At 41.2% G+C, this 25403-nt stretch overlaps 1 protein-coding gene across 1 annotated transcript; it reads right to left on the reverse strand.

Moving 5' to 3' along the window:
* Nucleotides 1-1775: 1775 nt before the first annotated feature.
* Nucleotides 1776-23793, reverse strand: LOC140076903 (sodium- and chloride-dependent neutral and basic amino acid transporter B(0+)-like). Its single transcript, XM_072123687.1, has 14 exons — nucleotides 23563-23793; nucleotides 21088-21235; nucleotides 19923-20054; nucleotides 19551-19712; nucleotides 16997-17132; nucleotides 15493-15625; nucleotides 10671-10811; nucleotides 10213-10441; nucleotides 9030-9155; nucleotides 6345-6463; nucleotides 4725-4824; nucleotides 4333-4442; nucleotides 2762-2929; nucleotides 1776-2641 (listed from the first exon to the last, which is right to left on the reverse strand). The coding sequence occupies exons 1-14, from the start codon at nucleotides 23620-23622 to the stop codon at nucleotides 2483-2485; spliced, it is 1923 nt and encodes a 640-aa protein (XP_071979788.1). The 5' UTR covers nucleotides 23623-23793; the 3' UTR covers nucleotides 1776-2482.
* Between the last annotated feature and the right edge of the window lie 1610 nt (nucleotides 23794-25403).

Below are 25403 nucleotides of genomic sequence, written 5' to 3' on the forward strand. Positions count from 1 at the left end.
CATCTTCCTGACTACACATACATGCATTTTACAAGATTCTGCACACTTTAAAGGGCATCTACCAGAAGACTGTATGCAAATGAGCCTGAGGGGCTCCAGGCTCCATTAACACCTATGGAGCCTGGCTCATTTGAATGCAGTCCTTCATCCTGGTGGTAAATGCCATTTAAAGCCTAAAGGTGGCAATACACATTAATTGAGCAAAAGCTATCCCTTCTCCATACACTTGCATGCTCTGTTCTGGCACAGCTGGACCTAATCGGGAGAGGGGAATTACATGCTGACCACCGACAACGCTGACTTTTCTTCTCTGACTGACATTTCTTCTCTGAGAACAAAAGGATTGGACATGTGAAAATCCAATATTCCGTGTTCTTTTTTGATGATATAAGCCCAGGAAATATTGGAAAGCTCACACTGGATGTTCAGCAGATCCTTGTGAAATTGCCAAACTGGGCTCACAATACTGTAATGGGTTTGACCACCCTAGCAAATACTAATACAATAGATGAGTGCAAACAACTAGTTATTTACATTCCTGTTTCATCTTCTTAGTTCTAGTCATTTTTTTCAAAAATCAGCCTGATAACATATTTTTTTTTTATCAGAGCCCTTTTCTACTTTCCATAATGCCCATAGAGGTCCCAGAGATTGGAGCTATGCAGTCTAGTACAGTGACCTATGCTCTTCCTGTAGCTCTGGAACTTACCAAAACACTTACTGGAACTTGCTCTCTATACTAGAATATTCTCTGATTTACCTCAATGGGTGACATCTGTGTAAATCTCATATTTAAGAAAAAAAGCCTTGAAGATATTGGAGCAACTGGAAGTTCCCGGTCTCCAGTGAAATATTTTTGTGATCCACCTTCCATTTTTGCCATTATTCACTTTAATACGTTATGTCACATAAATATTTTAGTAAACACTACTATTCAAGTGTAAAACATTTCTAACAATAACAACCAAGCACAGTGGGGTAAATAATACTGTGAGTATCAGCAATACACCACTGCCTCCTGGTTATCCTCTAGGGTGTGATGTCACAGACACTTCCGCTTGGTTATTGTTTAGGGTGTGATGTCACAGACACTTCCCCTTGGTTATCCTCTAGGGTGTGATGTCACAGACACTTCCCCTTGGTTATCCTCTAGGGTGTGATGTCACAGACACTTCCCCTTGGTTATCCTCTAGGGCAGTGATTTTCAACCTGTGTGCCGTGGCACACTAGTGTGCCGCAACACATGGTCGGGTGTGCCGCGGGGAAAGTTCCCCAAACTATGGTGCCCCCTGTGTTTTGTTTCCCAGAGAAATGTAAAATGGGAAATACTATAGTCATGAGGCTGTAGTACTACAAGTACCAGCTCATATGCTGAGTATATGAGCTGGCACTTGTACTCTGGTCTCATGGCCATAGTACTTCTCATTGTACCCCTTTATATTGCAGTATATGAGCCACATAATAATCAGCACCATATACTAAAAACAGGGAGAAACTGAGAACTGTTGAGGAAGAGCTTCGTGTGTGTCTTTCCTCCATTCCTGCCAGGATATCCCTTTTGTGTTTATCGAAACAGGCCCAGGTTCCAGTAAAATAAATTTAGAATCTATATTATTAACTATATGTATAATATGACTGTTTAGTGTCATTTTGCGCTAATTTGGTTGGTGGTGTGCCCCGGGATTTTCTAAGTATAAAAAGTGTGCCGCGGCTCAAAAAAGGTTGAAAATCACTGCTCTAGGGTGTGATGTCATAGACACTGCCTCCTAGTTATCCTCTAGGGTGTGATGTCACAGACACTTCCCCTTGGTTATCCTCCAGGGTGTGATGTCACAGACACTTCCCCTTGGTTATCCTCTAGGGTGTGATGTCATAGACACTGCCTCCTAGTTATCCTCTAGGGTGTGATGTCATAGACACTGCCTCCTAGTTATCCTCTAGGGTGTGATGTCACAGACACTGCCTCCTGGTTATCCTCTAAGATGTGACGTCAGAGGCACTTCCCTTTTGTTATCCTCTAGGGTGAGATGTCATAGGCATTTCCTCTTGGTTATTTTTTAGGATGGATGTCAGAGACACTGCCACCTGGATATCCTGTAGAGTGTGATATTAGAGGCACTTCCTCTTGGTTATCCTCTAGGGTGTGATGTCAGAGACACTGGTTATCCTCTAGGAGTTGAAGTCAAAGAGACTGCCGCTTTGTTATCCTCTAGGAAGTGATGTCAGAGGCACTTCCTCTTGGTTATTTTCTAGGATGTGATGTCAGAGACACTTCACCTTGTGGATGGTTCTGGCGGTGTTTGGATGGTGTGACATTGGCAGGACATGTGTGTACGAAACATTACAACGTTAAAGTAAAAAAAAGCAGGATATCCCATGGCTGATAAAAGAGTTATAATTTATATTTTAAAACAATTCTAGTAGTCCCTCAGTTCATTTGTGGGTTATTTTTGAGTTCGGGATGTTCCATCTTGCTTTTCATCTATGAGAACGCCTTATTGTCATAACCTCCTTCGATGGTGGCAATCTCCACACCATTGGAGACCCTGGGGGAAGCAAGAGTATTTTTGTATCTTCCAGTGCGATGCTGTTCCAAAGCTGGGCCCCACTCTGCGGTCGGTGTGCAAATCTTACGAAATCGCTGTTGAGAAGTTAAGAAGTTACTCAGTGATGGGTTCCACAGTTTACAAATAACACTACCAGCCCTTTCACAGTCTTCATTAGGTTTAAGATGACCATGCTGTATATTATATATACTTACTTGCCAAAGTGTTCCTTCCCCTCTGCATATTTTTATTACAGCCAGTATCGGTATCCAAATGATGCAGAAAAGGATCATACACCACCCCAGGGCGACTCCCCAACCTGGATACTCAATGTCACCATATTTTGGAGAAGTGAATGTGATCAAGGACCAGATCAGAATGGCCTGCGGATAGATGAGAAAGAAACTGAGAGGCCACATACTAATATCTATTATCTATCTAATATAACAAAGAGTAGGCATTTCAATTTTGAAAAGTTTAAGAAAGTTTGAGAAAGTTTGTGTTGCTCAACCAAAGCATCGCTATATGGTTGAATAAACCAAAATTTTTTTAACTTTTCAAAGTTGGAGCACTGCTTATTTTTTGTTCTACTACAAAAAGAGAACCCGTTTGGATCTTGACCTTTGATAGCACCAATCATTCCTACAGCTGATTTTTACCATATTCTACCTATCCATATTTAGCCTGTCTATCTATTGCCATTGACAAACTTAAAATTTGCATATATATATATGTACCATATTTTTCAGACTATAAGACACACTTTTTAGCTCTGCCAGACCCTCCTGAACGCTGTAATGGGTGATGCCATGATATAGAGCTGCACTGATCTCCCAGAGAGGAGCCTCCGCACTGCTCTCCCCTCTCCTGGGTGTCCTACAGGACCTGCAATAATGTCAGAATCATGTGACTGATCACATGCTTCTTACATCACCACAGGTCCTGATACTGCCAAGAATGGGGACATGCTGCGCTGGGACAAGGTATGAACAAGGGGAGAAGGGGGTTCTTTGTGTGTAGCAGAGCTGTGTGTGTCTTCCTTATGTGTGTGTAGCAGAGCTGTGTGTGTCTTCCTTATGTGTGTGTAGCAGAGCTGTGTGTGTCTTCCTTATGTGTGTGTAGCAGAGCTGTGTGTGTCTTCCTTATGTGTGTGTAGCAGAGCTGTGTGTGTCGCCCTTATGTGTGTGTAGCAGGGCTGTGTGTGTCTTCTGTGTAGAGTAGTTCCCAGAGTGTTCCTTATGTGTGTGTAGCAGTGCTGTGTGTGTCTTCCTTATGTGTGTGTAGTAGAGCTGTGTGTGTCGCCCTTATGTGTGTGTAGCAGAGCTGTGTGTGTCTTCCTGTGTAGAGTAGTTCCCAGGGTGTTCCTTATGTGTGTGTATAGCAGAGCTGTGTGTGTAAATGTATGGATGGAGGAGAGCTGTGTGTGTAAATGTATGGATGGAGGAGAGCTGTGTGTGCTGTGCTTTAGTGCGACCGACAGGGATATTTTAATTGCCGTAAAATATATTCTTCCTTTTTTGGAAGCCTAAATCTGGGGTGCGCACTATAGTAAGAAGCGTCTTATAATCAGAAAAATACGATATATATATGTCAAATTTCAGCGAAATACTGCATGCAGTTATGTCTCAGGCAGTAATGTAAATTTTACAGGTTTGTGATGATTAGATACTAGGCATTGTCAGTAGCGGCTGTGAAAGTGTTGCTGATGCTGTTCTACTTCTATCTATCTATCTTCCATCCATCCATCATACTTATACATATGCTTTTGTAATATTTCAACACTTACAGTCAACAGAAGAGGAGTGATAAAAAACCAGCAAATCCTCCACCAGAGCCAGAAGAGGAAGCTTTTCTTTCCAATCATCATTTCAATATCTTCAATGAAACGGTTCCCACCTTCACATGGAAAAGAAACAAAAAAAGACTCCCATTATTCTCTATCCCGGAGCCACAGTTTGGGTCTGGTATCTCAATAACAAGCTATAATCACAATGCACAATTTGATTTGTTCAGATTTAAGAAATTCAAAAGGCTCCTGAAATGCTCTGTGCTGCTGATTGGTGGTAGTTTGTTCCATAAGCTAATGTTGTCACAATTATTTGTATTGTCATGTTCCGTCACATGTGTAAATACATTATATTTCCTGCAGTAATTTCTCTAGTATTTCAATATATTTACCGTAAATCCAGCAGATTCCAACCAATTCCAGAATAGCAGCGATAAGTATTCCCCAGCCAGCACAGAAATAGTCAATTAATTCCACCCAGTATATTCCAGCCTGGAACAAATAACATTTTACATAATGATAAAACATCCAAAATCTATACGGTTCTATTAACAGAAAGCATGAGGAAAAAGGATGATGTAAATAATTGGACACCACCAGGTGGCGCACCGCAAGATGATTTCGGAGGACAGCTCATTCCTTAAAAAACCTTGATTGTTTGATAACATAATGTCTTGTCATGTAACTATTCATGGGTAAAAAAAAAATTCCAAGAACTTTAACCCCTTAATGGCCTCTTCAGTGCTTTTTACTGATGGTAGTTTATTATGTTGCACATTGTACAGAATGTTTATATAACATATGTAATGTATATATGTTGTATATGTGTGTGTATCTGTGATGTGTATATGCTGTATGTGTTTATAATGTGTGGTGTGTATATATACGTTATGTGTGTATATATGCTGTATATCTGTATATGGCACTGTATGTGTGTGTATATGTGAGGTGTATATGCTGTATGTGTATATAGTGTGTGGTGTGTATATATATATTGTATGTCTGTATATAGCACTGTATGTATGTGTATATGTGATGTGTACATTCCGCATGTGTATATAGTGTGTGGCGTGTATATATACATTATGTGTGCAGATATATGCTTTATGTCTGTATATGGCACTGTATGTGTGTGTATATGTGATGTGTACATGCTCTGTAAGTGTGTGTATAAATGTTTGTATGAATGAAGAACTGTATATAGGTATAGTTATAGCAATTGACATATATTGTAATGCTATCATGCTAATTAGGTTTTCTAAAGTCAGAAGGGTGATGGGGTTGTGACAAAATGTCTGACACAATCTTTGGGACAGAAATGCCAGGTGCTACCATTATTAAAGGGGTCGGCCACTAATACCAAACTCTACCAAATAGGGTAAGTATAAGACCCTACATTGGTCACCAAGGTTATATTTATCCTTTTAAAATTAGCTGTTCGCTGTCAAAGCCACAGGTCATATGACCCCCAGACAGCAGGACTCGGGACTTCCTGTGCCAACTTTGTCTTGTCCTGTGACTTCATCCCGTGTTCTGCTGGCTTCCACAGAATGGAGGGGGCAGCTCTGTCATAACACCTCCCATAGCAGTAGTTGGAGGGTTTGTGCCAAAGACATTAATGACTGTACTACCACCAGAAGCCAGCAGGACACAGGACATCACAGGAAGTCCAGAGTTCTGCTGCCTTAGGGTCATGTGACCTGCATTTTGCAGCAGCGATCGCTAAACTGTAACAGCGTAAGTATAATATTGGTGACCCTATAAAAGTTTTATACTGTTAAAGTTTGCTACATGTGTCAGACTCCTTTTTAAAAACTTTTCCGACTAATAATACAAAAGGGGTGTGGCTTCTCTGGATCCTCCAGATTAGTATATGCTTGTTGTACGGTGGATGAGGGTCCAGAGGAGGATGCTCCCTATTAACACATTATTCTATAATTGGTTTCCTTAACCAAATAACCGGCATTAAATAGGAATCACACAGAATAATCCTAATAATAAGCACATCGTACCTCAGTCACGCACACCAGTCCTAGCAAGAAAAACACAATACAGGCACCGATGGTAATTACACCCCGCATCTTCTTCATCACTTTGGGATAGGCGTCATGTATGGTGGTGGTTATTGTTTCTGTCAATGGAAACACATCATCCCTTTAATAAGCTTCATTTTATATTTGTACTTCGAGTCTAGGGGTGTAACTGGAAAGGTGGGGTGCAGATTGTATGGGAGCCCCCAGACTCAGGGGGTCCACATACCTAGAGAAGCTGCAATCTTATTGGACTAATGGCTTTCCTAAGTGAAAGCTGGAACTATACAATGGGTTAGTTTTCAGAGGACGATGCAGAACATTACAGAAGACTCGGTATGCCCGGCTGCACTGCAATTCTCATTCTAATTACATGTCATTAAGTTAATTATGAGCAAATCATCTTGTATCTGAAAAGTCTCTATTAGCAGAGAGAATGAAAGCTGCTTTACTATGTACTGTACCCTCCCTGCAAATCCTGGGTCCTCTCAGTGTATTAAAGGGACTGTCCACAAATTCTGATTTGTGAGATGGCAGATTGACATTTGGCCGATCATTTTTGTCCCTATAAAATAAAGGGTATTGACCGAGCAGTATTTGTCTCTGTGCTCTAGGTAGTGGCCAGAAGGTGTAACTACAGCTGCAGCTTCCACTGAAGTCAACAGGAGCGGAGTATGCAGTTACAACATACAGCCACTATATAGAGCATGGAGCCATCTGCTCCTGACTCCATGCTCTTTATAATGTTCAGCCATCAAGCCATCAATAAGATCAAGCCCCTCTAAGGATATCATCCACTTTCAAAGACAATGCGGCTGACAGGTATTCCTCAAAACTCATCAATACACATGCATGCTCAGCTATCCCAAGCATGTCTGACTTTTTTATGTATAGATCTTTAGGGATAGAGAAAGGAAAAAATGTTCCCTACCCTCTCATGTTAACTTTTTAACATTATCTATGGACTGCAGTCCAGAGCACTCCCCCCCCCCCCCCTCGCATGTGCAGGCCTTAAAAGGAACCTGTCTTCAGTAATTGGCCTAAAAAAACTGTAACCAGTACCAGTATATTGTCAAACAATGTAATACATTGTAGTGTTATGGCATTATCCAGAAAATCAACTTTGAAGTGAGGTGTGAATTGGTTGTATAAAGTCAAGGGGGGGGGGGATATTTTAACACTGACTGAAGTCAAGGTGGGGAGCACTGAGTGCCTCCTCCTCTATGGTTTACATCATGCATTGGACTTCATGAGATCTGGTTAGTGATATCTTTGGATGCAGGACAATTAGTTACAGTGAAAGGGCTTTCTGAGGAAGAGAGAGCTTGACTTCAGTGTTAAACTCTCCTCCTCCTTGACTTTATACAAACAGTTTACATCTCACTTCAAAGTTCATTTTCTGGATGATGTCACCGCACTGGGTGATAAGAGAAACACAATCTGGAAGGTGTTCAGCTTCTTGGCAATGTACTAGTGCTGGCAGGTTCACTTTAAGAGTAGGTTTGGCATGATTACAATTTAAAACCATGGATATGTTCATAAGTACATAATTATGGACCCTAGTGACTGTAGGTCTATGTGGGCTTGTCTTCTGCTGGACCTATGAACATGAGCCTGTGGTTTTGGACCTCAGAACATGAGCCAATCGGGAGGGTTTATTATGCACCATATATATATATGCCATGGGCATACTCCTTGGGGGTTATGGTGTAGACATGAACTATGGACCTGGAAAGCCCTATAAGTAATGTGGTGGCACAGGGTGTCCTGGCTCCGGACCACTCCATAGCCCAAGTGGTGTAGAGGCAGAATTAGTCACAATAACTGGCCATTAATCACAACTAAAGTACATGTCACAATAAATCCCTACCCCCACGTGTCAGAACATGATCCTATCCTCTGGTACTCCTAGGACCCAAACCAACTCTACCCTATTGTCTAGAGAAATTTCTAACATATCCTTTGTCATCTCTCTACAAGGTTTTACTAGATCCAAAAATATGGTTATCAAAAAAATCACTAATTGATCATTTGATACAATATTTTTTGGGATATTTCATATCAGTAATTTGCATTGTTCTTCTGTACACTTGATATCTGATACCATTGGCTCACGCTACCTCATTGTTGCCCCACCCTTTGGCACAGTCTTATGACAGAGATTACATGATTCACCTGTTACAGTGAATACCCCTGGGGTGATAATAGAATAATACATGTTGTATCCCATCCCCAATTATTATCGCTGTATTCTTTCCCATAGCAGGACAAACTAGTATTTGTACATATAATAAATCTCACTGCTCTTCCATTACTGTTTAAAGCAGAGAGGTTAAATCTGGGTCCAAAATGTTTATTATTATAGGGCAACCTCTCCAAAAGACCACCTCTTTGAGAAGACCTCCTCCCTAAAAGACTTACCCCCCCCCCCTCCATAATATTCTATGGAAGCTGCCCCCTTTAAAAAAGCAATTTAGTCTGTTCTAAGAGGTTTAACAGTATTTAGATATATGTAAACAGTTTTTAGATGTTTTAGGTGCTTAATCTTTAGGTTTCCCTCATATATCGTGGGTCTCTTTTTAGCTCTAAAATCTCTGTATGTACATTGTTCATCATTAAATTATTTAAAGTATATTTATAATAAAAATACTGCATATTACAACTTACCCACTGAGGCAAACTGAGAATCGAGCCCTAAGGTCAGTAACATGAAGAAGAAGAGAATGGACCATAGTGGAGATACAGGTAACTGAGACAAAGCTTCCGGGTATGCAATGAATGCAAGAGCAAACCCTAGAAAAAGAAAGAAACACATGTTTACAGAGTCTTATATAGGGTCGGACTGGCCCACCAGAGTACCAGAGGATCCTCCGGTGGGCCCTCAACGTAAACCCAGAGGTCCATCAGAAAACACCACAATTTGGAGGCTGCTAGAGTTAGAGTGAGCCCCCAGCTTGATTGGGCCTAAGGAAACCCAATCCAACAATGGTCTCATATCATCACTAATCCGGTATTGAATGTCAGATAATGACAAGCTTTGGCTTGGCCTAGTGTGCATGTGTTCTACATGTCTTCATATAGACTGTGAGCCCTCACTGTCACTGTACTTTTTGTATTTGTAATTGCATTTGTATTAATTTGATGTATGCAAACCCCTTATTGATATAGCACCATGGAATTAATAATAATAATACATGGGGGAAAGGTGTAAGCTACTTCCAAAAACTTCTTTAGCAGCGTATATCTCCCTGGAGAACAAAGGTTTGGAATGTTGGAATCAAACCTCATGATACTTTTCTCCTCTGACACTGTAGTATTACAAGTTGACATGCATTTCAATGGGCATCTGTGTAATTTATGGATGGACCGGGACCACCAAAATGGGTGCTGCACATGAAGGTGGTGGATGACCTTGGAAGCAGATGTATAATATGGGTGGTTTTGATGGCCGCCCAGGACCCATGGCCTCCCAAAACACCCAACATGCTTGATACTGCCCTGAAGACACAATAACAAGAAGAACCTCCAGTGCTGCAATTCTTATACATGGGTGCTAGCTCTAACCAAATATACAAGAGCCCTTACTAAATATTTTAAAGGTCCTCCAAAGATGCTTTGATTAAAGAACTGAAAGCCAAGAAGCTCAGTTTAGGTACCAAAAGTGGGAAGTAAGTTTTCCACCCATTAATAAAATGAAACTTGTGTTGGGCACAATGACCCATGGTTGTCTTACTCCACTCTTGGATGACCTACATTTGACACCCAGAATAATGTTGTCCTACTGAGACATCCCCTTTAAAACATGGAAATACAAACTTGGATGGAAAACCTATTGGAAAAATCAGCTCACCCGATCCTACCACATCCTTTACTTCTTTCTCAGCTTTGAAGGCCATGTGCCCCAATATAGAGAAGATGGCGAATCCAGCAAACACACTGGTGAGGCAATTGGTAATGCAAACCATGATGGCGTCCGCGTAGCAGTTATTGCGGAACTTGTTGTAGGATGAAAGTGCTACTAGTCCGCCCCACGCTGTGGACAGAGAGAAGAAGATCTGCGTGGCGGCATCTTTCCAAACCTAGAACAACAAACACGTTCTAAGATATGACGCACAGGATGAGCCCAAGATCAATGAGTTAACCATAAAATACAAGTCTACAATTTGAAAATGTTGGATACCAGGAAATCCAGAACTTTTGGAAAGTCCCACTGGGAATTTTGAGTCAATAAACAACTTTTAGCAGTTAGATATGTTCCCAGAATAAAGAAAAATTTGACTTGCATAAAGGACCCTATAGAAAACTTACCTGAGCATTTGTAAGTTTCGAAATGTCTGATTGTGTTCCGATATAATAATTGATCCCATCGTAGGCCCCTTCCAGTGTAGCGCCTCTTATCAAGAGGATCAGGAGAACCACGTATGGAAATATGGCCGTGAAATAAACCACCTGGGAGAAAAATAACATAAAAATGTGAACATACTACAAAAATATCATGCTAAAAATACTCCAATGCTCCATTCACAAAGTGAGCAAAAAAAAATTTGTTTGTTAAGGCTAAATTCACAAATACGTGTGCCCACCATACCGTAGCACGGCGGGCACACGTCGGCGCCGGTGAGAGGAGGAGGGCCCTCTCCATAGAGAAACATTGGACCCCGCGCCGTATTCCGGGGAAAGATGGGACATGTCCTATGTTTCTCCCAGCTACGGAATGGTACGGGTGCCTCACGTGTGCTGCACCGTACCGCTCCATACGGCGCCATGCTCCCATTGCTGGCCTATGGGGGATGTATATCTGACGTATATATGTCGGCCATGTGAATGAGGCCTAAGTCTGTTAAACCTCATGGTACTGAGCATCGATTTCATCTCCTGCAAAGGTAATACTTAATTTTATAAAACTGATCAAAATAAACTGTGGGTGTTTGTTTTTTTTCATATCGTTCCTGAAATCCGTGAAATTTTTTTTCTCACATATGTCTCTCAATAAGTCAAAATGAACGCCCTATTGATGACGCAAAGTTTTTAGGATCATAACATTGTAGTTGTTAAAGGGGTTGTAGGACATTAGAAATCATAGCTGCCTCCTTTCAAAAACAGCGCCGTACCGGTTTACAGGTTATGTGTGGTACTACAACTCAGCCCCATTCAGTTGACCTATAGTGCTGCTGTTTTTGGATTTTTCGAATCCTTGACAACCGCTTTAAGGGGTTATAAAGCAACATCTGAACATCCTAAGTATTGTTAATATTTGGCAGAAATGGATTCTTTATGAGGTAATATAAATTCACGCTTCAGATAACTTGATGCTTTATGACGCCATCTATTTTATTGGTTTACCATGAGATACAGTCGTCGGCGCCTGTATCATTAACACACCAATGGCTTTATGGGTTTACAGGGTGATGTGCATTATAGATCGTGTATGGGTCAATAAGTTCCTTGCTCTGTAGACTTCTAATGACTCGTTTTTCAATCTGTGGTTTGTCCTTAGTGATTGACATGTAGCGGATTCCATGTTTGGTATGTTTATGGTATACTATATAGTATAATGGAGCATAATCTAGTTTTACTTTTATGTTTTTATGTATACTATTGGCCATGTGTAAGAGTCAATTGACATTCAGAATGACTTTCACGAGAATGAAGATGAGGATGAAGAAAGTTCATTGTGATTATGTGATGGTGATGATGATATATACATGTTAATATCATTTTGAAGTCAATATAACACTTAATGTAAAGTGATGGGATATGGTTAGGATTTGAGATGAGCGAATCACCCAGGTTTTGATTTGCCAAAGCTTCACCAAATTTGGTTTAGGTTCAAACGGAATTGGTCCGAACTGGTGTTACTCCAGTTGTTCTGGGAATTTGTATGTAAACCCTTCCAGTCCTCTAAAACACAGATTATTTTATAAAAATATTTTTATAATATAGAATACTAACTATAACCCTAATTTTAAAAAATTGTATAAGATAAATGAAACAAGAAAGGAAAAGAGGAGTTTGGGGCAGCAGGGTGGCTTAGTGGTTAGCACTACAGCCTTGCAGCGCTGGGGACCTGGGTCAACATATGCAAAGAGATTGTATGTTCTCTCTTTGTTTGTGTGGGTTTCCTCCGGGTCCTCCGGTTTCCTCCTACATTCCATTCCAAAACATACTGGTAGATTTATTAGATTGTGAGCCCCATTGGGGACAGGGACTGATTTGGCAAGCTCTGTGCAGCGCTACTTAATCTGTAGGCGCTATATAAATAAAGGATTTTTATTATTATTTGTATACCAATTTCCAGGACAATTGAAGGAATATTAGTTCCAATTTAGCTTTGATTTGGGGCCAAAAATGTAAGGATATGTCATGATATCCTGATCACAAAATGAAAATCTAGAACTTTTCGGCAGGATGATACATATTAAAATGAAAGTCAACTTATAATATAACTAAGATGTCCAGAATATGACACAGAGTGGTATTCAACTCTCCGGCATATGAAGCTATGTGAGGATAGATGTATCCCCACCACTCTCATTGAAATATATATAGTAAGAGAAGGGTACAATGTTTCCAGAACTTCAGGAATTATGGAAACAGCTAAAGTTATTGTGCCAAGTTTTATGTTATACATATGTATAGTAAATTTTGATATAAAAAAAAATGCTTCCATTTATTATCTATATTTCATCAAAAATTCTAAAACCAATAATTTGCACTCTAGCCCCAAGACCACATGATAGAATGACGCTTGCTAATTTTTAAGGGGTTATCTTTGCAGCAGTCACCACATTTACATCACAAACATGACAAACAGAATAGATTGTATCAGCCAACGGCACCGTACACAGTCTATGGATGAAAGTTGTTAACCCGGTGAACTTCCTATCCAAATCATCCCAACCCCCGATCTACAGCACCAGGGACACATGCAGTAGTGGATTATAATACAGGCAGTCCCAGGGTTACATACAAGATAGGGTCCATAGGTTTGTCCTTAAGTTGAATTTGTATGTAAGTCGAAACTGTATATTTTATAATTGTAGATCCAGACAAAAAATTTTTTTGCCCCAGAGACAATCGGAGTTTCAAAATTTTTTGCTGTAACCAAGGATTATCCATAAAATTTCATTACAGACACCGTACAGCTGATCATTGCAGTCTGGGACTATAGCAACATCCAGAGAGCTTCACCAGAGGTCACAGTGGGCAGAGGGGTCCGTCTTTAACTAGGGGTCGTCTGTAAGTCGGGTGTCCTTAAGTAGGGGACCACCTGTATAAGCAATTTGGGCGGTAGCCTGGGCACGAAGCCTTCTAGGGAGCAGACGGCCACCCAATCCACCCACCAAATTTTATACTTAGAAGGATCTTCACTCATGATATCCTTGTACATCTGTTCCTGTTCTCCATTTCAGGAGCTTTGAAGGTCCTCGAAAGGTCCTAAAACTGCCGATTGCAAGCAGCAGAAGGGACACATCCTCCATTCCCCAAGAAGCTGAATCCAGTACCATATGTAGGACGTGATTCCAGACTTGTAGGAGCTGTAATATTCATAAAGCCCAGGGGCCATGATAGTTTTAATCCATCCCTTGTTGGACATATTTTATGCCACAGCTACTACACGCCTTTAGTCACTAGTATCACAAAATATTAAGTCTTTTGCCTGGCAGAGGAAGGTTTGCTGAGTTTCTGGGAAATATTCAGACGCCCACATTCACTGGTATTACAGGTTATTGTCTATGGTGCAGGACGCAGCAGACATACAGAAGATGCCACCTCCCCAGCAGCCAATTAATACAATGCCCCAAGCAGGTACATAATGACACATAGAGGGAGAGGCACCGGGGTAATTCTCAGTCATTCTCTATGTGTGTTCATAACTGGCCTAAGGGCTATGTCACACACGTTATAAAGACAGAAGGACACAACCTGGAAAAGCAGCAGAAACAGATGCAAAGGTTCTTTTTAAAGGGATTGTACAAAGTTTGCTTGTTTCTGACAGCTGGGAGCTGAGTTCACAAGAACGGGGGTTCCTGTCGAACTACTGGATGAGGTGGCATGTCAAGTATACATCCATTCAGTTCTATGGGAGCATTGGAAATTGCCAAGCACAGCGCTCAGGTATCTCGAGCAATCTCATAGACAGCGAATGGTAGTGCTGCAGATAGCCAAGCACTGTGTTCACCAATTAACAATGCTCTCTTAGTATTAAATGGAGTGACATGACGCATGAACAACCTGCTGCTCCATTAACTTGACCCCAATTCTATGGACTTCCGGGGGTCTGTTCTCCTGATTGGTAGGAGTCTCAGTCATCTGAACTCCCCCCCTCCCCCCCCAATGATTACCCCTATCTTCTGGATAAAGCATAACAAACATATTTAGGACAACCCCTTTGAATGAAACCTACTATGAGAAGAAGATCTGATGGCAGATTAGATTCCTCCTTCCTGCCTCTGCTACTGGAGTAGCCTATGCAGTTACTTTACATATTACTAAAATAAAGTTTTTAACCAGTTAAGTTAGGATCCAGGATTATTAAAGTACAGATTAGGGAAGAGGCGGCAGGGGGAATCTATATGCTGTGGACCTGGGTTCAAGTCCCAGGGTCATGAACATCTGCAAAGAGTTTGTATGTTCTCTCTGTGTTTGTATGGGTTTCCTCTGGGTCCTCCGGTTTCCTCCCACACTCCAAAAACATACTGGGAGGTTGATAAGATTGTGAACCCCATTGGGGACAGGGACTGATTTGGCAAGCTCTGTGCAGCTCTGTGTAATCTGTGTGCGCTATATAAATAAGGGTATTATTATTATTATTATTATTCACCATCACATGTACTCATGGTGTGTTTCCTTTAAGAAATCAGTCCTTTGGAAAAGGTCCTTAATGACTTACCAATCAATATTTTTTTTTTGAAAAATAAATTAGAATTTCCCTTAATACAGCGAGGCGTAAGACTTTAATTAAGTCTCCATTATAAATAGACCAATAGGAATATATTGATGACTTCCCCTATTCCCTGTTTGCTCTTCCATAGTGAGAGCCGCAGGATATTGTATTACATGGTAAAGAACACTATGAAAATTTCCTGAAGTAATAGAAGGACTGTGCAATCATTGGAGAGATCGTTACCTTTCCGGAAGACTTTATGCCTTTAAACAAAGCGGCGCCAATTATAATCCAAGATAAGAGGAGGCACAAAGCCAAGTACCAGACAACGTTCCCCGTTTCATCGAGACCGCTGGATTGCCGGAGCGCCACTCTCCTGTGAAGGTTAGGAGGCATCTTATCAGACGAATGCAGCAAATCACGATGTACACAAGGAAATTGGTTGTGAAAAGCAATACTAGCGCTCACTGACATATTGATCGGTGCTATAACCTCCTGATACCAAAATATATGCACAACCCAAACCATAGTCACTAATTTCTTATATTTTTTACCCTTACTGGGTATATTTTTGTAGTAGTAAATGCATAGCCTTAATCTGTTATTCCATTTGATCTACTCAGCTCCTCCTGCTCTATAACATGCTGCATGCAGATAGGAAAGTACTGTATGTATAATCTGCTCAGCTCCTCCTTCTCTATAACATGCTGCCTGCTGATAGGACACTGTGTACAATCTGCTCAGCCCCTCCTGCTCTATAACATGCTGCCTGCTGATAGGACGCTGTGTACAATCTGCTCAGCTCCTCCTGGTCTATAACATGCTGCCTGCTGATAGGACACTGTGTACAATCTGCTCAGCTCCTCCTGTTCCTGCTGATAGGACACTGTGTATAATCTGCTCAGCTCCTCCTGCTCTATAACATGCTGCCTGCTGATAGGACACTGTGTACAATCTGCTCAGCTCCTCCTGCTCTATAATATGCTGCCTGCTGATAGGACACTGTGTACAATCTGCTCAGGTTCTCCTGCGCTATAACATGCTGCCTGCTGATAGGACACTGTACAATCTGCTCAGCTCCTCCTGTTCCTGCTGATAGGACACTGTGTATAATCTGCTCAGCTCCTTCTGCTCTATAACATGCTGCCTGCTGATAGGCCACTGTGTGCAATCTGCTCAACTCCTCCTGCTCTATAACATGTTGTATGCAGATAGAACACTATACACAATCTATTCAGCACCTCCTGGTCTATAATATGCTGCCCGCAGATAGGACACTATATACAATCTGCCCAGCTACTCCCACTCTATCTCATTCTGCCTGCAGATAGGACACAATTTACAATCTCCTCAGCTCCTCCTGCTCTATTAGATGCTGCCCACAGATAGGACACAATTTACAATCTCCTCAGTTACTCCTGGTCTATAACATTCCTTCTGCAGACAGGACACAAATTTCAATCTACCTCGTTGCTCTTGCTTTATAAACCGCTATTGCCATCTCCAGATAAGACACTTTATACAAACTGCTCCCCTCTTTCTGCTCTATAACATGCAGCCTGCAGATAGGACACTATATCAAATCTTATCAACTCCTCTTGCTCTATAACATGCAGCCTGCAGATAGGACACTATATCAAATCTTATCAACTCCTCCTGCTCTATAAGATGCTACCTGCAGATAGGACTGACAGTATTGTATAAAAAGTCTATGCATAGTAATAAATATAACTTTTTGTATACTTACTCCCAATATTGTTTGCTGGGAAGTTCGGTTTCCATAAACACAGTGGAGTTTGCCTCGCACGTATAATTATTATCCTTGACCCAGGTAAGATTCACAGTCTCCATGATATTTGACTGTACAGTCACATTACAGAACCCTATGAACAGAACATAAGTACCGGATGTTATAAATAATAAGGCAAAGCTTCTTTCTACAGAAAATAGTGCCACACCTACCCTCAGGTTGTATGTGGTATTACAGCTCAGGCACCATTACTATAGTGCTGTTGAGCATTAATACAGTCATAAGGGGAGATTTAGCACTCCTTCTAGCAGAAGCATTAAAATAATCAAAAAATTTTGTGCAGTGCAAGATATTTTGATAAAATAGGAAAAACGCTCCCTTCAAGCCATGTGGAGGGGGCATGGAGGGGGCACGGGCACGTCCCCCTATGTCGCAACAGATGCAACAATATAACAATAGGGTCTTCACACAGCCACCAAGAACAGCGCCATACATTCTATAGTGGCTCTGATTGGTATTGCAGCTTAGAAACATTTACTAGATAGGGAGTTGGGCTGTAAACTGGTCACATGAACAATGAGCAATCTGAAATTGAGGCTGATTCCCATCCCTGGTTATTGGGATTACCTGAGGTCAGAACCTCGCTTAACTTATGACCTGTCCTAAGGATATGTATTACACTGGTACACAGGTAAATGTATGAAATTAGAAAACATGTCACATATTCGTGCATTACTCTAGTCTGGAATGTTATCATTACCTTTAATGACTTTATAAGTAACTCATTTCAATATTAGCTCATTACATTTAAGGAAAATAATTACTAAACACTTTCAAAATGTTTCCGTTTTCAAAGTAAAATAAAATAAATAAAAAACACTTAACAAGATTCACACCATAAGGTAAGATAAATTCCGGTTTGGAAGCCTGTTGTGTGTGCTGCGTACTATACGATAGGTGCTATGATACATCTACATACATTTACCGTAACTTGAAAGGTTAACTGGAACAATATGGCCATAGTGCATGATGCCTTTAAGGGAATATGTCACATTGCAACTATCCTGTCTGCAGGCAGCATGTTATAGAGCAGGTGGAGCTAAGCAGATTGTACATAGTGTCATATCTGCAGGCAACATGTTATAGAGCAGGAGGAGCTAAGCAGATTGTGCATAGTGTCCTATCTGCAGGCAACATGTTATAGAGCTGGAGGAGCTAAGCAGATTGTACATAGTGTCCTATCTGCAGGCAACACGTTATAGAGCAGTAGGAGCTAAGCAGATTGTGCATAGTGTCCTATCTGCAGGCAGCAAGGATCTACAAAAGAAGTTTTTATCCGGACGCTCTTGCGGTGTTCTGCTCCTCCAATAAGTGTCTTCCTCTTGTCAGTAAATTTGTGCACAGTTTACAGCATGTGATAGAGCAGGAGGAGCTGAGCAGGTTGTTCAGTGTCCTATCTACAGGCAGCATGTTATAGAGCGGGATAAGCTAAGCAGATTGTACATAGTGTCGTATCTGCAGACAGCATGTTATAGAGCAGGATAAGCTAAGCAGATTGTACATAGTGTCCTATCTGCAGGAAGCATGTAATAGAGCAGGAGGAGCTGAGCAGATTGTACATAGGGGGTCATTTACTAAGGGCCCGATTTGCGTTTTCCCGACGTGTTACCCGAATATTTCCGATTTGCGCCGATTTTCCCTGTATTGCCCCGGGATTTTGGCGCACGCGATCGGATTGTGGCGCATTGGCGCCGGCATGCACGCGCCGGAAATCGGGGGGCGTGGGCGAACGAAAACCCGGCGGATTCGGAAAAACCACCGCATTTTTTTAAAAAAGTGTCGCGCTTACCATCACCAGGAATAGGCCGGTGAACTTCAGGGCATTCTGGTGGGCCTTGGGGAACTTCAGCACAGCAGCGCCACCTGGTGGACGTCGGAGGAACTACCTTAGTGAATCGCCGGAAGACCCGAATCCACCGCAGAGAACGCACCGCTGGATCGCGAATGGGCCGGGTAAGTAAATCTGCCCCATAGTGTCCTATCTGCAGGCAGCATGTTATAGAGCAGGTGGAGCTGAACATATTATATATAGTGTCCTATCTGCAGGAAGCATGTAATAGAGCAAGAGGAGCTGAGCAGATTGTACATAGTGTCCTATCTGCAGGCAGCATGTTATAGAGCAGGTGGAGCTGAACAGATTGTATATAGTGTCCTATCTGCAGGAAGCATGTAATAGAGCAGGAGGAGCTGAGCAGGTTGTTCAGTGCCCTATCTACAGGCAGCATGTGTAGAGCAGGAGGAGCTGAGCAGAATCATATATAGTTATGTGGGGAAAAGCTTCAGTATAAAGCTTTAATTTACATTAATGTACAGCTCTGCACTTGGCTTAGGAGTCCAGTAGGTGGTCCTACTCAGTGATTGAAAAGTGGACATGCTGCTAACTATTAGACTTTAGTCCATAAATGGGGTTTTTATTTTTAATTCTTTGGGAATCATTTTGTTACATATAGGGTGATATTTGTTCTGTAAATCTGTCTTCTCTGTGTTTTACCTTTAGGTGTTTTGCTGCACTTGCTGTCTGACCACTCGAAGCATTCAGCCCACGGTAAGACACTTGTGAATGAAGCGAATAAATAATATAAACTGTAGGCGATGATGACATTATAATAAATAGTGACCAATGTTGAAATCAGGACCATAGTAACTCCCACTCCTGCGGAATAGAAGAAACACAAATAGTAAAAAGCACGGAAGAAGATGAATCAGTGAACACAACAATATCACATATTGTTACGTACAAACATAATAAATGACAGTAAATGTAGAGATTGGATAGACGCAGCATAGGGGATATTATGTTATATATTTGATATATATATATATGTTGCTGATCTTAGACATTTAGATTATTAGTTCTACTGACCTTCAAATATGGGAAGAACCCTCCACATGGCCACCGGTCCTAAACTGGCAAATTGTCCAAGGGAACATTCCATAAAGAATAAGGGTAACCCAGCAAGAGCCAGCATGATGGTGTATGGGATGAGAAAGGCACCTAAAGAGGAACAGAGGTATCACTGGGAGCACAGGTAATGATTATGCCATAGTCTTAGCCCTTATAGATATAGAGCACAGCATAAGGCTTAGGCCTCTTGATGTATGTAGCGAGTAGCTGCGTCACGTTTTATTTCTACGCCAGGACCATACTATTGCAACATAGTGTTTAACACTTAGATCTAAATAATTTATACACAAAGAAGCTTGATATTGATATTTTGTGGAGCTGAGAAGATTATATATAGTGTATTATCTGCAGGCAGCATGTTATAGAGAAGGAGGAGTTGATCAGATTGTACATAGTGTCCTATCTGCAGGCAGCATGCTATAGAGCAGGGGGATATGAGCAGATTGTACATAGTGTCCTATCTGCAGGCAGCATGTTATAAAGCAGAAGGATCTGAGCGGATAGTACATAGTGCCCTATCTGCAGGCAGCATATTATAGAGCAGAAAGAGCTGAGCGGATTGTACATAGTGTCCTATCTGCAGGAAGCATGTTATAGAGCAGAAGGAACTGAGAGGATTGTACATAGTGTCCTAATTGAAAGCCACATGTTGTAGAGCAGGAGGAGTTTTGAAAATTGTATATAATATCCTATCTGCAGGTGGCATATGATATAACAGGAGGATCTGAGCAGATTGTACTAAGTGTCCTTTCTGTATACAGCATGTTATAGAGAAAGAGGAGCTAAGCAGATTGTGCATAATGTTCTATCTGCAGGCAGCATGTTATAGAGCAGGAGGGGTTGAGTAGATTGTAGATAGTGTCCTATCCGCAGGCAGCATGTGAAAGAGCAGGAGGAGATAAGCAGATTGTACACACTGTCCTATCTGCAGGTAGCAAGTTATAGAGCAGGAGTTATTGATAGAAAGTAGTTGGCCTTGTAGCAATAGTGTTAGAAAGAATAAGTTGACAGCATATTTTCCCACAGAAGGGCCATTCTTTATTTCTATCTGTACTACTTTAAAGGAAGTGTACCTCTAAAAAGTGTCCTACCCCCATTAAAATATACCATTTTAGTCAATTACCTCCTCCATGTTCGAAGGTGAGGTAAGGGAATCTCCACACATTTCCTAAACCCACGGCATAGCCGACCATGGACAGGAGGTACTCCGACTTGCTGGACCAGTTTCCACGTTCCGTGTTCTCATCTGTATTTTCTGGTCGTGATGTATCCTAGATATAATATATGGAGCAAGTCAATCAAAGAGGTTACGACATGTCCCCACCCGAATATCATCTTATCACTCCTGTCACTCATATCAGACGTCACTTGACCTCGTTACATGTTTCACATTGAACCTTTCCCAATCATTCATTTCTGAAGAATTTAATATTTCAATACAACAAAAGTTTTTTTGGCATTTCATGGAGGGTCTTATCATGGCCCCTCCCTTTGTTCGCTCTCCTAATATTTGGTCTCTCATTAGATACTCATTGTTTACTGAGTTAACATAAGATTAAGACTTGATGTATGTAGTTTGTAGAGGATGTCAAATTTGTCACCTTGATTCAACTCAACAAACGTCTAGGTCAGGGGGTTACCTGGTGTAACCGGATTATTTGGGATGTGTAGTAAAATTACAACTGGATTGAGCAGCTAAGTGCATGAAGTTTGTACTGTACTAAGTTCCTAAAATGAGAGGATATGGGGGTTATACAATACGTTGGCACGGGCACCAGCGTATGATAAAATCCCACCTCCTTATGTATCCGGCATCGGGCCGTGCTGGCTTACTATTTTACGTCAGGTCCTGTCTGGGGTACAGTTGCACTTCTGTACGGGCACAGGCTATATCTTGTGCCTATACACAGAGTAGGATGTCCCCACAACGTTAAACATGATGTCTGCTCCATCATACAACATGGTGTCCTTCACAGCTCCCCCCTCCTTTCCGTGGAGGTGACGTTGGGGCCAAATATTCTCAATTCCTGGCGGTTTGCAAGGATTTGCTAATATTTCAGAGTTTGTACACCACAAAAAAATTACATATAAGTCCTGATGAATATTCCCCATAGATAATATAACTTTACGCTGCTCTTAATGTCCCATCTCCCTAACTCGGAAAGTTTGAATTAATTTTGGACAAGAATTGAGCAGGGTAAGTATGAACCCTGACCCCCTATACCCAGATGTGCCGTGTTTGAAAATTCCAGCCAATCCTGGTATATTTGGCACTTTTGGCAATTATGGGGACATATAGATCAGACTTCAATCCTGTCAACCGACTTATTTTATGGAAAGGCAAGTGAGACACAAGCAAATATGTGCAAATCTTTTAGTTGTATGTGATTTGCACCCAATAGATGTGCTCCTTGGTGAAGCAAGTTGTAAACACTGATACTATATTTCTCATTATTTTTGGACTTTTTTAAACTGTACGGAACCCAAGAAAAAACTATTGTGCAATGTTCAATCTGTTAACACATTATGGAGACATCCTATCCTCTAATAAAGTACAACATATTAGCACCATATGGCAGCATGCTGTGTGCTTACTATAGAGCCTAATGTCACTAACACCCAATATGTAAGATGTACTTAGTTTTTATATTTTGTTTATAATCCTTGCACTATGGAGGCAGGTTTAGGGTCATTCACATTGTGCAGGTAATGAAAACTACAAGTAAGGCAAATTATTATACAAACTATCTAAAGCCAATTTCTACAGTTCCCAATATAATTGTAACTCTAAAGTTGTAATTTTGCACATCCAAAAATTAGTGCCCTATAATGTGGACCTCAAGATTACTGAGCTAAGAACATGTGCAGATTACACAACTGTTTTTGAGCCAAATCTGATTTTTTTTTTCAGGTTAAAATACACTATTTTAGGTTATAAAAATTACATCCAATTGGGATCCTTCTTATTGTAAATGACTATGGAATTTTTCACCTTTTAAAAAGAAATTACATTCTATGCAGGGAAATTATTGCAGTGTTGAGATACCGGTATATGTTTTTTGTTACAATAGTAGTTGCTGTACTATCCGGGTAACTTCTGTGTATTGATCCCTTGTCTTATACAAATCTACCAAAAATGCCAAACCACATTTACTAATCATTAATAGAGGATGTAAGTAAATAGTGACAATATATCTTGCACTTTGCTTTTGCAAACTGTTACATTTCACAGCTTGTTTTGATTACAATGAGATTTATCACAAAACATTCCAAAGATATAACAGGTGAAGTACGGATGAATTTGTGCCCGGTGACATCAGGTAACCCTGTTGCTTTAATGCAACTCAATAGCAAAGTCAACCCTGCTCCATCTATAGAAGTCAAAAAAGTTATTTTGGAGCTTAAACAATGCACTGGTTCAGCAAGATGATTAGTAAGATCCTGTAAAGAGGCTAAAATCACAACAAAGAATCGAGTCCTAGAAGTAGAACCACTTGACAAGGTCTATAAATGAAAACATTTTCTGGCTGACGTCCCAGACACTTGACTGACCATTCCCATGTGTTCCCATCTAACACTTTGCAGGCTGAGCACTTACCACAAGGTCCTTACTGGCTTTCTTATTGCAGCACTTGAGGAAATTAGGTATAAGTCCCATCCTGGAAGTCGAACTTAACAGTGGATGTATTGTGTCCCAGGTAATGCGATTGTCCTTTGTAGCTTAGGCACCCAGTGACCCAACCTCCTCCTCCTCCTCACACTGAAAAAGGACTCCTCATCGAGGGCTCCTTTTAAAAGACGAATCACCACCTACCCAAATTTTTTTTTTAATATGAGTTTACCAGGTAGGCTGGACTCATTATTTTGCAATACAGATGCAAATCAGTGAGGTGCTGGGAGTTTCACTTAACTAATGGTTGAGTCAGGCTTTATGTTTGAAATTGTTCTCCGTGCCAAGTCAAACACATGTGTGCCAACCTGCTAGATGTTATTTTTGTAATTGCAGCACAGGTGTCATACTGTGCTCTTATTGTTGAATCTGGTATATGTATGGAGAAAGAACATATGGGAATACTGTAATCAATTGCTCGGGAACGGCATAGAACAGAACTGGTACATAAGACTCCAGACTGATAGTCGGAAACATCTTCCCCGATCGAGCTGTGAAAAAATGGGAACCTGAGAATGTGTTTCCATGTATTTCTAGGGACTCATACACATGGCTGTTGTTTCCAAACTTAGAGAAGACCCTATTCCTGCCCAATTCCGACAATCTTTTCTACCTTTGTCATTGGCGTATGAGTTCAGCTCATATGCTGATGACTCACAGGCCACAAACGACGGGCCATGGGTCTGTTGTTTGCAGCCTGAGAAAAAGTTGGGAAAGTGGGTTCTCCTCTTACCAGAAGTGGCCAGTTTTTGATATGTCCCATTGCATTTCATACAGTGTAAGGCCTTATTCACACATGGGCTGTAAATCACCTGTAAACAGGTGCTCAAGCATCCTATCTCCGCATTAATGGGCACAAATAGCACCCACTCTATCCGTCTGCGATGCAGCCACATGGCTTGGTCATTGTGCACTGAGCTACAGTGTGCTCAGCGCATCGTGACGGTAGGCCTCTATGGTAGCCATGAACTAGCTGCCATTTTTGTGGCTAATTCAAGGCCGTTAATGAGGTCTTGTGCATGAGCCCTAAGGAAGATGGTCATAAGTGTTTCATACTGCAGGTAGAAATCCAGCATCTTCACCCAGGGTATAACCTCAGTTAGCTGCCTATCGTCGGACAATGCACTTTCGTGAACTTCGCGGGACTGGGTAAGTAAATGTGCCCCATAGTCATGGTTGTGGGGAGAAGACTTATCCATTCGAACTCCTTCTCACAAGTTGTGTAAGTAAGGTAACACCATAAAGTACACATCATAAAGATGTACAGTACATCATCAATCGATACCCATCCCTCACACCATAAACTTGAAGATACCGACAGGCCAGGAACTGGTTCTTGTAAATAATATTTACTGAGCCATAATGTATCCTTCAAGTAATAGCCGTGGTCTAAGGTAGATAACCTCTTTGAATGTATAACATAGATGTACTCTGGTTTAATAAACTTCATGACCCTCAGGCTGGAAGAACATGAACCTGTGCTAAGTGCAGACTGATCCGTGCAGAATCTTGTAAATGTAATCAGGCAAAGAACATTCTTCCAGGTGGTGACCTCATAGGCTGGAGGGAGCAGAGACGTCTTACTTAATGATCTGACGTAAAGGATCCAAAGGGTGTTAGTCCATGGCCTACATATTATACAGGACTAACAACATAGCTTAGAATTGATATACATGGATAAACAGCCCAACTGTCCTACCTAGATTTATTGAGGCCCCAACTATTCAAGTCATGTCTTTCAAATCTTCTGGTGAAGCCTAACTATGGTA

This window comes from Engystomops pustulosus, chromosome 9 (genome assembly GCF_040894005.1).
Source record: "Engystomops pustulosus chromosome 9, aEngPut4.maternal, whole genome shotgun sequence".
NCBI lineage: Eukaryota > Metazoa > Chordata > Amphibia > Anura > Leptodactylidae > Engystomops > Engystomops pustulosus.

Coding starts and splice junctions, on each gene's coding strand:
- LOC140076903 (XM_072123687.1), bottom strand. CDS start 23,622: ATGGGACTTATACCTAATTTCCTCAAGTGCTGCAATAAGAAAGCCAGT. Junction 21,236..23,562: donor AAGCCAGTAAGGACCTTGTG/GTAAGTGCTCAG, acceptor TATTATATCTAG/GATACATCACGACCAGAAAA. Junction 9,156..10,212: donor AAAGGATGTGGTAGGATCGG/GTGAGCTGATTT, acceptor TTCTTTTTCTAG/GGTTTGCTCTTGCATTCATT.